General features: G+C 37.5%; 1 protein-coding gene across 3 annotated transcripts in view; it reads left to right on the forward strand.

Moving 5' to 3' along the window:
• Positions 1–16299, forward strand: part of dcc (DCC netrin 1 receptor) — an 842366-nt gene that overhangs the window by 599886 nt on the left and 226181 nt on the right. For all 3 annotated transcript variants that reach the window (XM_039750409.1, XM_039750410.1, XM_039750411.1), the window contains exon 9: positions 1030–1184. In XM_039750409.1, coding sequence (XP_039606343.1) covers positions 1030–1184 — 155 coding nt within the window. The remainder of the gene's footprint in view (positions 1–1029; positions 1185–16299) is intronic.

The raw sequence follows: 16299 nt of genomic DNA on the forward strand, positions 1-16299 counted from the left end.
TTATTTAGCTGTCTTTTTATTAAAAAATAATAAATGCCCTCCGTATGTTATTGAAATTAATATATAGTTTATACAAAATATTGTATGTTATATTACATTATCAAAATTGACCTGCTGTATATAGTGTTTGGGGTAATGAGACATTACAGAATCACCATTTAAAAATCCTCTAAGGTATGAATTAGACAGTCAAAGGTCCCAGCATAGTATTGATACAAATTGCCTTCACCTTGTCACTCCATAAGCAGCTTTTTCAACAAACTAAAATGAAATATCTAAAATCAGAGCTGTATTCTTAATATGTTAATGTAACTGATGGGCTTTAGTAATTGAATTTGTGTTAAAAAGTATATTAATATAAAAAATAATAGTCAAAAGGATATGTAAACAATGAATTAACTTAATGTTTTTATTCTGTGGGCAGATGTTTAGATCCCAGATTAGAGTCTGTTTACATATCTATCTATTTGTCTGTCTGTCTGTTTGTCTCTCTGTCTGTCTCTCTGTCTATTATATACCACCTTTCCTATCTATCTATCTATCTATCTATCTATCTATCTATCTGTCTGTCTGTCTGTCTGTCTGTCTGTCTGCCTGTCTATCTATCTATCTAACTATCTGTCTCTCTGTCTGTCTGTCTATTATATACCGCCTTAACACCTTTCCTATCTGTCTGTCCGTCCATCCGTCTGTCTATTATATACTGCCTTTCCTATCAATCAATCTATCTATCAAAAATATATAAATATAGCAAAATGTCATATACACAGTCACTCTCTAATCATTTAAAGCATAAGGTACATGCTAATTATAGATTATATTTGCTGCAGACTACCAATCAAATAAAAAAAGATGGAGAATGGAAAAAATTTGTTTTGGTATTTTTGGACACAATAGTCCCTTGTGACTTTTGCAGTAATGGCCTTGCTACTTTTTTAATCTTTCTAATTTAGTTTAAATTTAAATAAGTTTAAAGTTAATTATAACTTTGAGTTTTCTGTTCTAATCTTTGTTACCCCGTTATCACAGGGAAAGGGCAATGAACACATCACAGCCAGGAGCACTGCAGATTAGCATTGACAACTTAAAGCCTGAAGCGACATATTCTTTCCGTGTGGTGGCTTACAATGACCGGGGACCAGGAGAGAGCTCACAGGTTTTGAAAGTATCCACCCAGCCAGAATGTAAGTATCAGCAAGTTCTGGAAATAAATATATAAATGTAGAAGGAAATGCTTTGTTACTGTACTTTAATAAGTTTTTTTTTAGTATAAAATTTTTTGTCTACTCGTACTTTCACTTTTACTTTACGTTTTAAAACACATCTAGCTACCTGTGCTCCAATATATTTTCCTAGACACATTCATTTATTCCACTATTAAACCAAAAAATCAAATGGGCTACAGAAACCTGCACCAAATCTAAACTACAGGCTTCTACTGTCTGGCACTAAACACCCAGTGATCTAAGCACACAATCGAAGTACAACACACTGCAGCCCACTGAACAGAACAGGTCTGGTTCTTGGTGACCCCCAGTCTCAGTCATTCTCTGAGGTGATGCTGAACTCACACAGTGTCCTAACTGAAGGTCAAGGCCGGAGCTGGACGCTGGTGACGTGCAATCTCACTCTTAGGTATCTCCACAACTGACGCTGCTGTGTTCCTCAGTGCAGTCTGCCTAAAGAGTCAGGGCTGATCTGCAGGCACTCACTTGCTGTTGTTCACTCACCTCACGTGTTTTGTCACATTACTCTGGGTATCATGGCTCCAAAAATATATCACAAACTAGTTGGGAAAGCCCAGGAAAAGCCTAAAGGTTATTTCTTTAAATGTGAAACTAGGAGTGATAAAGTTTAGGTATAGAGCTTTATTAAACATAATTAATGAAGAGCAATGCCACATTAAAACTAATGTTTTTATGAAACAAATTTTGGTAATTTTCATGTAGTTTGGTGTTATTTAAAGAAAAATGGATACTATTTTAATTATGTTTTCAATTTAAATTAATTCTAATTTGGTGTTTGCATTACAAGAATTCACTTTGCAAAATAGTTTTTAGAGACAGGTTATCTCCTTCTTATATATATTTCTATTTTATTTATTTGGCTGACACCTTTATCCAAGGTGACTTACAACATTTATGATAGAATTGGTTACATTTCTTTTGATTTTTGCAAATGGAGCACAGGCAAGTCAAGTGACTTGCTCAGGAACACACAGTGTCTATAGTAGGATTCCAAAATCCAAATCCTTCTGCCGCCTCTACTCCTCTCCCAACAAGCTCTGTCCTCCTCCTCCCGACTCCGACTGTCTAGTGGAGAAAGGCGGCTTCTTTTATAAGCACCTGGATGTGTTCCAGGTGCCCCTTGATGATCTTCCGGCGGCACTTCCTGGTGTGGCGGAAGTGGCGCATGAGCACCCGGAAGAACTCCGGGTGTCCCTGGTATTCCTTCCGTCAGCACCTCCGAGTGTGGCGGAAGTGCTGATGTCCAGAGCTCCACCATCCTACAGGAGGCCCCCCTGTGGTGACCATGACTCCCAGTAGGGATGAGCTTCTATGCTGAGTTCCTGTGGCCACCATACCAACCAGGGCAGCTGCCCTCTCATGGCCCAGGAAAGGTATAGTCCCTCTCTGGGTCCTTCCAGGCATCCTGGCTGGTCATGGCCCCCAGCTGTCCGCCACAAAAGGTTATGAAGACTAAAAGAAGCCGTCACAACCCTACCTGTCCGTTACACTACATAAAGCAGAGGAAGGCTGTGCACCTCTTGCATTACCGCCAATCCCACTGAATTAGAGTACATTTATTAAGATGGCTTGGACGTACTGAAAGTCACTGTTTAAAGTTGCTGTTACTTGGCTCAAACTTCAGGAATTGTAAAACGGCTAATACACATTTCTAAGAACTTTTTGATTATGTTGAGGAAGATATTCTACATTTACTTGTAGTTTCCATAATTGAGCATACTTACTGTATATATCAGATACTTTAAACGTCCTACCTGAGTAGTTTTCTGACAGGCAAATTTTAGTTTTACATAAGTCACTTTCCAGAAAGATATCTCTAATTTTACACAAGTGTGTCTGTTGGGTATCTCTTATTCCGCTGCAGGTACTGTAAACCAGAATAGCTGCTTCAGCTAAGAAACAGTACCATGGTCTAGGTTTTTAAAGCCATATCACTTGATTGTACATAATAATGGATAGAAAGAAGTTCTCCCACCCAGGGGTCTTCTATGAAGCAGCTGATACCTACAGTATAAGAGACTTTAATCTTATAGTGCCCAACTGTCAGTTAGTGTAAGGGGTCATCTGAAACATAATATGCTCCCAGGTGGAGTGTTGCTTTTTCTGATCATCATAGGGAAGCTTCCCTCACTTACATCATCTTATTTTTTCTCCTTTTGAATATTACTGGTCTTATAAATTGCATTAAAGTAAGAAAAAACACATTTCAGCCAAAAGTGCAATCGACACCGTATTCCAAACATTTATGTTTTAAATTAAATTAAGTCAAACTCAGCACCCCTTATCTAACCAATTCAAAGCGCATTGTGAACAGAGTGCCTATAATGAAGTAGTTCCTCATGTTTTTTGATACAGCAATGAGGTTAAGCAGAGGCCAGGCATGTTTATTTAAGAACAGCAATAATGAATTCCTGCCAAATTCTGAAAAAGCTCCTTGTAGAGGGAAACTGGATTTTCTTTGGTTTTAGATAATGTAAGTCATTGCTTTGCAAATTATATAGGGTGGTTTATGGCTCATACAGTTAAGTAACATAGTCTAAGATATATGTTTAGATATTGTTTAAATATTAATGATGATGTAATTGAAAAAAAATAAATACAATTTGACTTTGCAATAATTTATTTCATGAAAAATGAACAAAAATGCGTTTTCTTTCTGTGAAAAATAGTAAGTACACCGTTGGCTCCAACAGCTGGTAGTATTGCCCCTTTGGCAGAAACAACCTCAAGTAATCATTTGCTCTAACTGTTGTGTGGACAGCCCATTTCAAATCCCATCACAGCATCTTCACAGGAGCTTTAACTTGGCCATTCCAGAACCCTTTATTTATTTTTCTTTTCTTTTCAGCCATTACTTGGTGGATTTACTGATATTTTCAAGGTTATTGTCATGTTGCAGGGTGTCCTTTCAGCCGAGCTTCAATTTTCGAAAAGATGACCTCATATTATCCTCAGGCACCCTCTGATGAATTCTTAGTGGATTCTATAATGGTGTTCTGCCCAGTTCCTGATGTAGAAAATCAGCCCAACTACATTTCCACCACTATGTTTTCCAGGTGGTTAAATGCTCTCTTTAATTTTTGCCAAACATTTTTTCTTGTACTGTGAACATATTGTTTCAGAAGTCCTGCTCCCTGCCTGGGTGTCCATGGGCAAAATGAAGAGTTTCTCTGATGTTGTTTCTGGACAGCAGAGACTTCCCCCCAGCACACCTCCCATTTTGTTCTAACTTGTGTCTCCTCTTTCTAATGGTAGACTCATGCATTTGGACATGAACAGTAGTCACATGACTGTATGTGGTACATTAGTTATACATTCCTTTTTTAATTAATTTTGTTTCAACAAAGTATGCAATCAAAGCTGATAAAATTTGAGGATCTTCAAAATCCATTTAGTAAAAACTTTAAAGAATAATAAAAAAAAAAATTCAACCCCCATCCACACATTAGTTTTCAATTCCAATCCGGCCCTGTGTGATTGTGGCAGTGTGCATTGGTGAGATGTGCGATGAACTGGCGTGTGCTTTATGTGCAGTGCTGTCAGGACAGATTCCAGCCCTCCACAACCCTGAATGGGATTAATTAGGTTTTAATATTTAAAGTTATATTATTTAGGTCCTGCTTATTCTACACTTCATTTCACATTTTTATTTACCTGCAGCAGTTGTTTACTGGGGTGGCACAGTGGCGCAGTGGTAGCGCTGCTGTCTCGCAGTAAGGAGACCTGGGTTCACTTCCCAGGTCCTCCCTGCATGGTGTTTGCATGTTCTCCCCGTGTCTGCGTGGGTTTCCTCCCACAGTCCAAAGACATGCAGGTTGGGTGCATTGGTGATCCTAAATTGTCCCTAGTGTGTGTGGGCGCCCTGTGGTGGGTAAGCGACCTGCCCAGGGTTGGTTCCTGCCTTGTGCCCTGTGTTGGCTGGGATTGGCTCCAGTAGACCCCCATGACCCTGTGTTAGGAATATACATAAAATATGTATATCATGACATTAAATCTTGTTTTCCTTATTGTAAGAATTATTTACTTATGTATTTTTACAATTATTTAGCTTATTTTAAGAAACCCCACTGGCAGATTTATTTGCTAAATAAAAGCAAAACAACTCCCATGTAGTTTTGTTTTTTTTTGTCCCGTTTTAGCATATGCATTTTTTGCAGTGTATAGAAATTATTTATCATATTAAAGACCCAGATCTGCAGTAGGTGTAGGTTAGTAGAATATATGGTCTATGACAGCATGTTTTACCAAACATATGATTCTGCTTTATTTTAATTTAATTTTCAGCAACCAGTTTCTTTTGAGCTTTTCCCTTAAGATATTCTCCATTTCTAAAGTATGTTTAGCTTTATTCTTATCCTGTGTCAGAGATACCCGGGGCCAACACTGCCTTCCATTGAAACATTTCCAAAATGATCCAAAAGCAGACATACTGCACAGCAGGTGGCTTAATTATTTTCTCTTGTAATTTACATTTTTCTAGATGCATAAAGTTGTGCCAATCAAACCCCTTTCGATTTGCATTGCAGTTATAACTGTAGAGTTTATTAAAACTTAGCTGGTAATATAGGATCATGCAGTCTATAGAATAGACATGTTGTTTCCCATCATGACTGTGGAATGTTTTTTAACACATTGTGGGTGACAATTACTCCAGCTTACCACTGCTCTTAATATGAAATCAAATTTTAATAGGATATCTGCCAAGTGACAAGTAGATATTTAAATACTGCCCCTGTACCTAAGTCAGTTTTGATAGACATCTTAAATAGATAAAATGTTTTTCTAAAAAATAGGTAGGAGTCATGCAGCAGTGTATGATGCATTATTTATATGTTTAAGCAACTCAGTATTAATCCCTAGAATTGTGTTTGCAAAGTGGCAACTTAAATAAATTCTAAACTGTTACCAGATTTTAATTGTCATTCTAGAAAGAGTAATATACAGTATGCATAGGTAATCTGCATGTCTAAATACTATTTAGATTGGGAAATGCATAAAAAAAGAAAAAGGGGATTTGATTTAATTGGGGAAGGGGTTAAAGAGTCAGCCTGATGTGAAATTCGAATATAATGAAAGAACCACATTCCTGCATACAAATCAGTTTTACAGATTTAATCAAGTCCACTTGTAATTGTTCTACACACACAAAATCTCAAAATATTCATGAGTATTTTCTATGTTTAATGTGAGTGCTCTGACTTATACTACTTGATACTGCCAAGTTTTGGTAAGCTGTTTTGTGATAAGGTCATGCTCATCTTTATCAGACTCCTATGATGAGATATTAATCTCTTTAAGCCAATCTTTCATTTGTTTTATGTTTGTTCTGTGGAGTAATCATACCTGGATTATTGCTTGAATGTTCAACACTTTAAAATACATTAACCAAATATGTAGATTAATTCTAAACATATTCAAATTTAAGATTTATAGGCCGTAAGAATCTGCCTTCTGTTAGTCCATTCAACCCTGTCTATTATTTATATCACTTTTCCCCAAATGCTAATGAAGGTGAAAAATATTAAATATGACTCCAGAAAAAAGCATATGAAATATAAATTGAGTATGTAGACTGAAATATAAGACTGGACATTCCTAATTAAGGAAGGCTCCTGCAAGGGTTCACTGACAAAAGCGCGATAGACATATGCGCCCCGACAAAACCGCGACCGACAAATGAGCGCCGACAAACCCGCTAAATGGTTTTCGACAAATGTGCGCCGACAAAATCGCGAGAGAGGCCAAGAGAGTGGGACACCCTTGCTGCAATTTTCCTACATATGCAGGGCATGATCTTAAGGACTATGTGCGTGCCGTGCTGATGGCATGCCGCGTCTCATAATATTGACTTCTAAAATAAACATTATTATATATGCTTTAAACTAGTAATTCATATATAATGAAACTTTCGCGATTTTGTCGGCACGATTTTGACGGCGTGTTTTAATCGGAGCTATTTTGTCGGCACACATATGTCAATCGCGTAAATGTCGGGTCACACCTGCAAGTGAGGAATTCGACTGTAATTTATCTTTGTTGAGTTTGACTTATCATCATTCCTTGTTACTTTCAATATCTATCCATTTTCAATCCTCCTAGTCTAGTTCAGGGTTTATAGTCAACTATGCCTATGCTTTTATATTATTTTATTTTGTAATCAATTATTTATTAATTATTTTCAGTATATTAAATTAAAATGAATTGTACAGAACAATTTTAGTAGAACGTATGCCCTGACTACAAATATTTCGGCCAACCTTACTACACCCTGCTAACACAAGCATTAACAAGCAAAAGACATCCAGGATTTAAAGGACTGAACAGAGGTAAAGACGCCCTTAATAGTTTATGTACAAGTAAATGCTTTGTTAATTTGAGACGCAGATAATAACCACATTTATCTATACAGGACATTTTCATACCTGAAGTTAGCTCAAAGTGTTTTACAATAATAATGGTAAAACAGAGGTACAAAAGAAAGTAAAAACTAAAGAACAGGTAGATAACTCCATAAGTAATAATTTGTAAAATGTAGATACCCAATTATTATATGTAACAGTCTCAGGGGATTTCCATTTTGAAACAAGGAGAAGCTTAGCAGCAAGAATGCCTAAACATATACGTGTCTGCTGGTAATAGGTGAGATATTATGAGGACAGATCTAAAAGGATTAGAGTTTCAGGCAGTGGTGGAGTGTCAGCATGGAAGAAAGCAGACAAGAAGTGAGTTACAAAGATACAAAATTTAAAAAAAAAAGAAGGGCAGAAAAGGAATATGTTCAGAAAAGTGCCTGGGAGAGCAAAAATGAGAAAGAGAATCGGGCTGAAGACCCATAAGTACTTGCAGAGAGTACAGTAACGTCTGTGTAGAGAGCTACAAACATCTTGACAGCATGTGATGCAAGGAAGGAACCAATCGTGAATGAGAGATCAATCTGTTCTGATCACATTCAAGGACTCAACTAAACATGGTCAGTCATAGTGAACTAATTTAGAGTAACTAATGAACTTACTGTAACACACAGGAAAAAATCAGGCTTCCTTTGGAAAAACTGACGCAGATGTGGACAGAATGAGGAAACTCTAACTTTGCAGTACAACAGCATTACATATTTGCCACTGTGATGGCTTTTGCAAATTTATTCATGAATACCTTGTTCAGATTTTCGGGCTTGATATCATTATTACATTCATGTAATTCATTTTATATGATTATATGGAGCACTTTCTCCACTCCATGAAGCACAATTTATGCTGTAAATATTAATCATACATTTGCGAATTAGCATGGCACTTTATCATGTTTCAATTAACTCTTTCATGTATACATATTTGAGATTGGTTGTAAAAATGTGACTTCATCTTGCCTGAAGAAGGGGCCTGAATTGCCTCGAAAGCTTGCATATTGTAATCTTTCTAGTTAGCCAATAAAAGGTGTCATTTTGCTTAACTTCTCACTACATCCATAATGTCTAACACAGTACAACAACATAGTACTCCAAAAACCAGTGTAATTTTTGAGTCCCATGGACAGCACCATAACCGTCACTTCTTCTGGAATACGTCAGTAGTGACTTTGTACTTTTAAATACTACATTTCCATTTTTTATCATAATGTTGCAGATTTTTTTGATGTATAGTTTAGAATAGTTTCATTTTACGTGAATTGAAGACAGGGAAGAATACAACATGGTTACATAGTATTGTAAACTTTTATGAAATGTTTCCTTGTCTTCTTAGAGAGTCAAGGCTGGGGGGCTGTCAAGAGGCAGGGTCTGTTAAAGCCCATTGCGGCACTTCTTGTGTGATTTTGGGCTATACAAAAATAAATTGTGTTGTATTGTATTGTAGATAAGGAGGGCAGAAAATTTGAGAAAAGGTTGTTATATCCACTAAACATGGATCGTTGTATGTTGCTAAGTTCATGCAAGTATGCATTTCATATGAACACATGACAATAATGACCCTATAATAACAAAAGAAAATACTTTACCAAATATAATGGCATCTCCTTAAAAACCCAGTTTTAATAAATCAGACATATACTGTAGTGTAGTGATTGAAAGAATAAACCACTATGTGTGAATAGAACTTAAGATTGACTCAGAATCTTTTAAAGTATTAGTTTGCACAAATATATGTTGCTATTTACTTTTGTTAGTTAGTGATAATCATTTAAAGAGTCCCAGTATCCATCAAATTGTGCATTCAAGGATCTTCGTGAGACATTCTTTTACTACTTCCACACGGCACATCCCTTCTATTTGTGTTTTGTTGCACAACTGAACACATTGGTTTTATACTGTACAAAAAGAGCTTTATAAATGAAACGTTTCATCACTTTTTAAAAACAGTTGCATCTACTCAAATGATTTTACTCCCTAGGCAGGTGCAATTCCAACTCTGGTACAGAAAACACCGATTTTGAATTTCCGCATAAATCAGCAAGGATTGTTAATGGCAACTAACCAAAACAGCCTGTGGTCAGTGCCAGTACTGAAAGCATATTGTACATGGCAGTAAATAGCGGGGATTAATTCCCAGCTGACCCATAGCTGTGCTTTCTCATTAAATTATCTCTAGTGCAAGATCTTTTACAAGCACAAAAACGAATCTATCGATATCCTTCCCTCTTGACTAATAGTAAATCTATTTTAATCCTTTCAAGCCCAAATAACTTCCCATTTCTTTGCTTGTGTTTTGTTTCTAGTCTTCACTTTCATTCTGACCGCTTCAGTAGCCAAGCTTGAGACATTTCGTCTTGAATGTGTAAGTCAATCCATCAGTCTTTATTTAATGGAGCCCCATTCCCATGGAACACTTTGTGGAAACACTTTTAAAAAAAGTATCAGGAGCAACATTATGCCATTTAGAACTCAACAGTACAATATGGGAAGACAAAAATTTACAGTACAAGCAAAACTAAATTTTACAGCATTACCTTGGTCAGAGGATATAAAAATACTGTCTTTTTTGCACACAGTACGCACTGCTATATGCTAGAAAATGAAGTAGTCTACCTCCATTGCATTTGCTAGCTGAGAAAAAGAGTGCATTTAATGGCTTAGCCATCCCATCCCCAAACAATTTGCCAAAGTTGACCGTAAAGGTTGTTTGAGTTTCAAATCCTATCTCGCCATGTTTATGTAATCTCAAAGTCATACGCACTTTTCTTGCCAAAAGTTTTTTAGTAGGAATATCCCGACCGGAGCCCCACCTTTAAGTAACAAAAAGTCATGTAAAATTCAACACAATATAACGGCCACCCATTTTCACTGGTAAAGTTGCAGGAACTCCAGCTTGGCTTGTTAAAGAAACAAGTTCCTTGTGTGTCTATGTGTGGCTCACGGATGACACTTTACATTTTGCAGCTTTGAATCTCACACATGTTTCCAAGCAGTATATGGAATTAAGCAACACAACATCTGAGAATGAATGCAGTGAATGTCCAGATAGTAATAAATACACAGTTGAAACTCCAACTTGGACAACCTATGTACAGAATACAGATTTTTAAGTTAATGCAGATTGTGCGTGTTTACAACTGAATTACTGCAAAGTTTTGGCGTTCAAGCTTGGGTGCCATTTTCTCCATTTTCATCGTTCGACAAACTTTAGATATTTTTTGTTATTTATTTTTGTTAATTTATACACAGGGCCAAGCATATGTTACTTGGTCTAGAAGAGCTTTGAAACCAAAAGTTAAAATAAAATTTCTATGGAAAGGCAAGGAAAAGTCATCCCCCAATAAAGATAAAATGCTTACTTAAAATATTTTGATTAAGGAAGTATTTTCATCTTAACTATGTTATTTAATTCAAGGATTTACATTAAGAATAAGTTAAGCTAAAATTATATTTTTATTATTGATAAAGTAGCATTTATTTAAAAAAAAAATGTTTAGAAGTCCAGTCATACCAATGTACTGTATATGGGTTCTGTTATTATTAATTTAAACCCACTTACACGTGGTGAAAATAAACTGACGGCAGACCTTTTGATGTTATGTATGATATACCAGCCCATCATTAGCCACAAACACCCAATTAACATCCATTGTAATTTTGACCAGTAACATTATATAACAGCAAGCTATATTATATGGGTTAGAGACAGTGGCACTGACACAAAAGTGGCAGAGCTAAAGATGCTAAGATTTGCACTGGGTGTGACGGGGATGGACAGGATTAGAAATGAGGTCATTAGAGGGTCAGCTCAAGTTGGGAGACAAAGTCAGAGAGGTGAGATTGCGTTGGTTTGGACATATGCAGAGAAGAGATGCTGAGTATATTGGGAGAAGGATGCTAAGGACAAACCTGCCAGGGAAGAGGAAAAGAGGAAGGCATAAGAGAAGGTTTATGGATGTGGTGAGAGAAGACATGCAGGTGATGGGTATGACAGAACAAGATGCAGAGGACAGAAAGATATGGAAGAAGATGATCTACTATGACAACCCCTAATGGGAGCAGCCAAAAGAAAAAGAAGAACATTATATAACTGCAAACAGACAGATTTTCTTTTTTGCTGTTTGTTGTAATTTGGATATTTACTAAGTGCTCCCCTGTGAGTTTAATGTGAGTCATGTTTTGAACATGATGTAGCAGCTGGAAGTGCTGCGCCACTGTAAGGACATAATTCACATGCACTGCAGTGCAGGAGGAGGCAGAGTGATGAGTGGAGAGACAACAGTTATGTATATCGTTTAGTAACGTTAAATAAACTTCAGTCATCTTTTTCCTGCTTCAAGAGAACATTAGCTGCCGTGTTTTCTATCCCTCGCAGGGCTTTACAATGAGTCACATTATAAAAGCACTTAAACATACAAGTTGCTTATATACATAGAGGCATGTAAGTGTACAAGCTCTTTATCCATTTTCCCATCCTTCCTTTGTGCTTACAGCCAAAAGCACTGTGCGCCTCCTCAGTATTGCAGCCTCGTTTTCATAGATGGCAGAGTGTGCCGTTACACCCAGTTTTCATTATTTGTAGAAGCCAAGAAAATTAAGTTAAAACATGTCAAGCCGCAGAAATCTATTCATATAATGTTGAACCCACTTTTTACAGGATTGAATAATACTTGATATTAATTTACCTAAATGTCATTTAAAAATCTATATTAGGGATATTTATTTCAGTTCTGTTCATGTTTTTCAAGCAGATTTTCACTTATGAGAACAGTGCAGTATAAAGTAATTGCGTATGTGGTTCAAAAAAGAATGCAACATAAACTTGAGGCGTATACAGAGAAACATCATGCATATGGATATATTTTTTTCAGGTACCATTTTCTTGTTTTAGGTTTTTAAGGAACTAACAAGATCAGGTGCAGGGCCATACATACCCAGTTCTTGTTAGGATCCTCAGTCCATCACAGTGCCTAAGGCCTAATATCCACCAATCGACTCTATCTGCATGTCTTTGGGATTGGGAAATGGACTAAAATTCACAAGGATGAGGGATAATCGCATACACCCAAAAACAGTAACTGGGAGTTATAGCCAGGAGCTTTGAGGTGTTAAAAAAGAAACTATCAAGGTCACCATGCTACTCTGCTAACAGGAATACAAAAATGATTGGGACCAGTAGAAGTGATAAGAAAAAGAATATTTTGTTACATTTCAAGCAAAAAAAAGATGTGACTCCTTTCTTTCTGCGGAGCAGGTTTTTCACATTTAAGATGACAGTGTCCAATTAAAGGCACGTAAAGGGTTAGCACTACATTTCAACTCATTTAACACATTTCTCATCCTAAACAGGGCTCAGCTGTACCACATTTGCTGATGACAAGAAGCCTTTTTCTTCCCTTATTATGCTTAATCTCTTCAAAATATAGTTACAGATCAGAAGTGTGGGCATTTGGCTCCGAATGCTGCTAGCTTTGTGGTAATTAATGAGCCTAGACCACCCACTGCACTGCTCGAAACCCAAAAATATCTTGCTTGTGGCAGTGAAAATCACTGCTCTCTTGCTGAATCTTGGCAGCCTTCGACTTATTCTTCCTTTCTGCAGTTCCCTCTAGCGATAAAAAAAACTATTCCGTGATGTTTTATCTTCAATCATTGAGTTATATGTCCTTGTAGTTGGAGTTGCCATGCTGTCCTTCTGCCACTGTGGCTTTTTATTAGACCGTCTTCTGGTTGTGTTGTTTGTATGTAAAATAATTTAAAATCTGCCTTATAGGTTTAAAAGGAATTACCCTTTTAATCTATTTTTATTCTGGAAACAAAGAATGCAATGACACCTAGAAGCTAAAGATATTCTTTCAAGGTTTATTTAAAAAGCCTAAAGGTAAGAATGTTCAAACAAACATCTACAGAGACTGTACCAAATTAGAATACCGTGAAACTGCATGTCTGCTGTTCAAATTTCTGACATCAGGGTGACATCTTCACTAATGTGTGTTGCCTTTCGAAAAACAGAATGCATGCAATACAGTGATAGATAATTAAGCAAAGCTATTTTATATTTATACAGAAACATACCTATACTGTATATGGTTCACTATATTACTCACTTAGCTTTCCTGTGTTCTAACTGTAAAATTACTGTATGGTTTAATGGATATTAACCTTTTCACTCCTGTTTGTTTAAATGACAAACATGGAATAATAAAGCACAAACTGTTCATTTTTCCATTGGCTAGGTCTGGTATGCATGGATTTGCTTGTCCTCTGACCCTCATCATTCACATTGGTGATGAGCCCTCAGCCTACACAGTGGCATTTTCAAACTGAATCCCACATATATGAAATTATATGGGTCAGCTATTCATCACTATTCCCAATCCCAACCTCCAAATCTCATGTCATGGTCCTTTTCCAAGAAAAGAAAATAGTGTTTTGTTCTCTTTAAGTATTAGGTGTGCAGCTATAGCAAGTGAAGAAGTTCAACTACCTTGAGGTCTTGTTCACAGTTGAGTGTAGAAGTTAATGGAGCAGTGGCAGTTGGGTTATGGATGTTGGTAGTGAAGGTGAGGATGAAGCTTTTGCTTTGACAGTTTCTAACCTTGTCTATGCTCAGCAACTCCAGGAAGTGACATAAATTATAATATTCTGAACACAAGTGGTGGAAGTGAATTTCCTGTGCAGAGTTACAGTGCTTAGCCTCGGTAATAACATGAGAACACTGGAGGAGAATTGCTGCTTCTCCAGATTGAGAGAAGCCTGTTGAAGTGGTTTGGACTCATAGGTAGGATGTTCTCTTGATGCCACCATCAGGAGATGGACAAGACACAGCCCTCTGGGTCAGACCCAGGATGTGCTGAAGGGATTTTATCTGCTGGAAACATTAGATAACATAAGATGGTTTGACCTTTCCAGTTCAGCATATTAGCACCTTAACCCTCATCAGGATAAGCAGTGAATGTAAAGTGAAGTTGAAAATATTCATTTTTACCTGGTGAGATTTTACAAGTGAGGATATGAGATAGACAGATAGAGAAAGAGAGAGAGAGAGATGAATGTAATTTTATATATATATCCATCAAATATCCAACTCACTATATCCTAACTACAGGGTCACGGGGGTCTGCTGGAGCCAATCCCAGCCAACACAGGGTGCAAGGCAGGAAAACCCCAGGCAGGGCACCAGCTCACCGCACACACACACACCCCATATATATATATATATATATATATATATATATATATATATATATATATATATATATATATTGTCAACGGCACCCGAGCACAGACAGGCAGACATCTTGTTTTTCACAACCACCACACGTTTATTTACACTATTTACAGTTCATTGGTCACAAAGACCCCCAAATAATGGTCACAAAGACCCCCAAATAATGGTCACAAAGACCCAGTTCAGTGCACAAACCCCAAATAACACAAAGTCCTGGCCACAATGCCTTTCTTCGGGCCGCCTCCACTCTCCACTGCTTCGTCCTCCTTCCACCCGACTCCAGCACTGAATGAAGGGAGACGGCCCCTTTTATAGCTGACCCGGATGAGCACCTGGTGTTCCCGGCATTCCTTCGTTGGCCACGCCCCAGCGTGGCGGAAGTGCCGGCTGTCCTCCCGGCTGCTCTCCGGGCGGCGTTATAAATCTTCCCCAGCACTTCCTGGTGTGGCAGGAGTGCTGGGGAAACAAGTCCCCAAGGCATTGGGGCGCCTCCTGGCGGTGACCACGGGCTCCTACAGGAAAAGGCTTCCATGCCCTTGACCCGTGGTCCCCAAAGCAACCCGAAGGCGAACCCCGTGATCCAGGCAGGGCTCTGACCCTCTTCCGGTCCCTCCTGGCGTCCCGGCGGGTCATGGCCCCTGGCATCCCTGACAGTATATATATATATATATATGTGTATATATATATATATATATAATTAGAACATATAATACAGTAGATAGATAAACTTTGCTTGATTGAGCCATTCAGTTTATTGGTACCCATCCAGTGCTTTTTCCCGAGCTCCTGCAGTAGACATTACCCCACAACTCTAAATTGGATTAACAAGGTTTGACAATGTTGTATTGTGTTATTTGATTAATCAACAGGGAACCGGCCTAATCAGAGTTTGTGTGTGCATGTAGTTTTTCTCAGGGCACTTCAGGTCCCCCCAATACTAAAGATTTGCAGATCAGTTTAAATTGTAGTTATCAACTTCTCTAATAAGAATGATAGAAGGTAGGGGTGTCCAAAAATATGCACTGTTAGCTAATAATGTCCCATCCACGGCTGAGTCTTGTATTGCACTGGCTGCTGTCTGTTTTGCATTGAGCTTGTGCCCTTGAAATCAAACTGATCCTTTTTCAGTAACTCATGGTAACTACTATTCTGAAGAAGTACACATTAGCAGTATGACACAACTTTTCAAAGGTCTGATGATTTTATTTTTTATTTATTGATTGATTTATTTTTTTTTTTTCAATCCGAGGGCTTTAGATTATCCAGGCTTAGTTGGTTGATGCTGCATGGACAGACTCTAACCATTCATGACCCTAAAAATTGCTTTAAGAGTGTTCAGTAAATAGATGGATGGATGAATGGATGGATGTATAGATAGATAGATGGATGGATGGATAGATAATAGATTTCTAACA

The sequence above is a fragment of the Polypterus senegalus genome, chromosome 4 (genome assembly GCF_016835505.1).
Source record: "Polypterus senegalus isolate Bchr_013 chromosome 4, ASM1683550v1, whole genome shotgun sequence".
NCBI classification, from domain to species: domain Eukaryota; kingdom Metazoa; phylum Chordata; class Cladistia; order Polypteriformes; family Polypteridae; genus Polypterus; species Polypterus senegalus.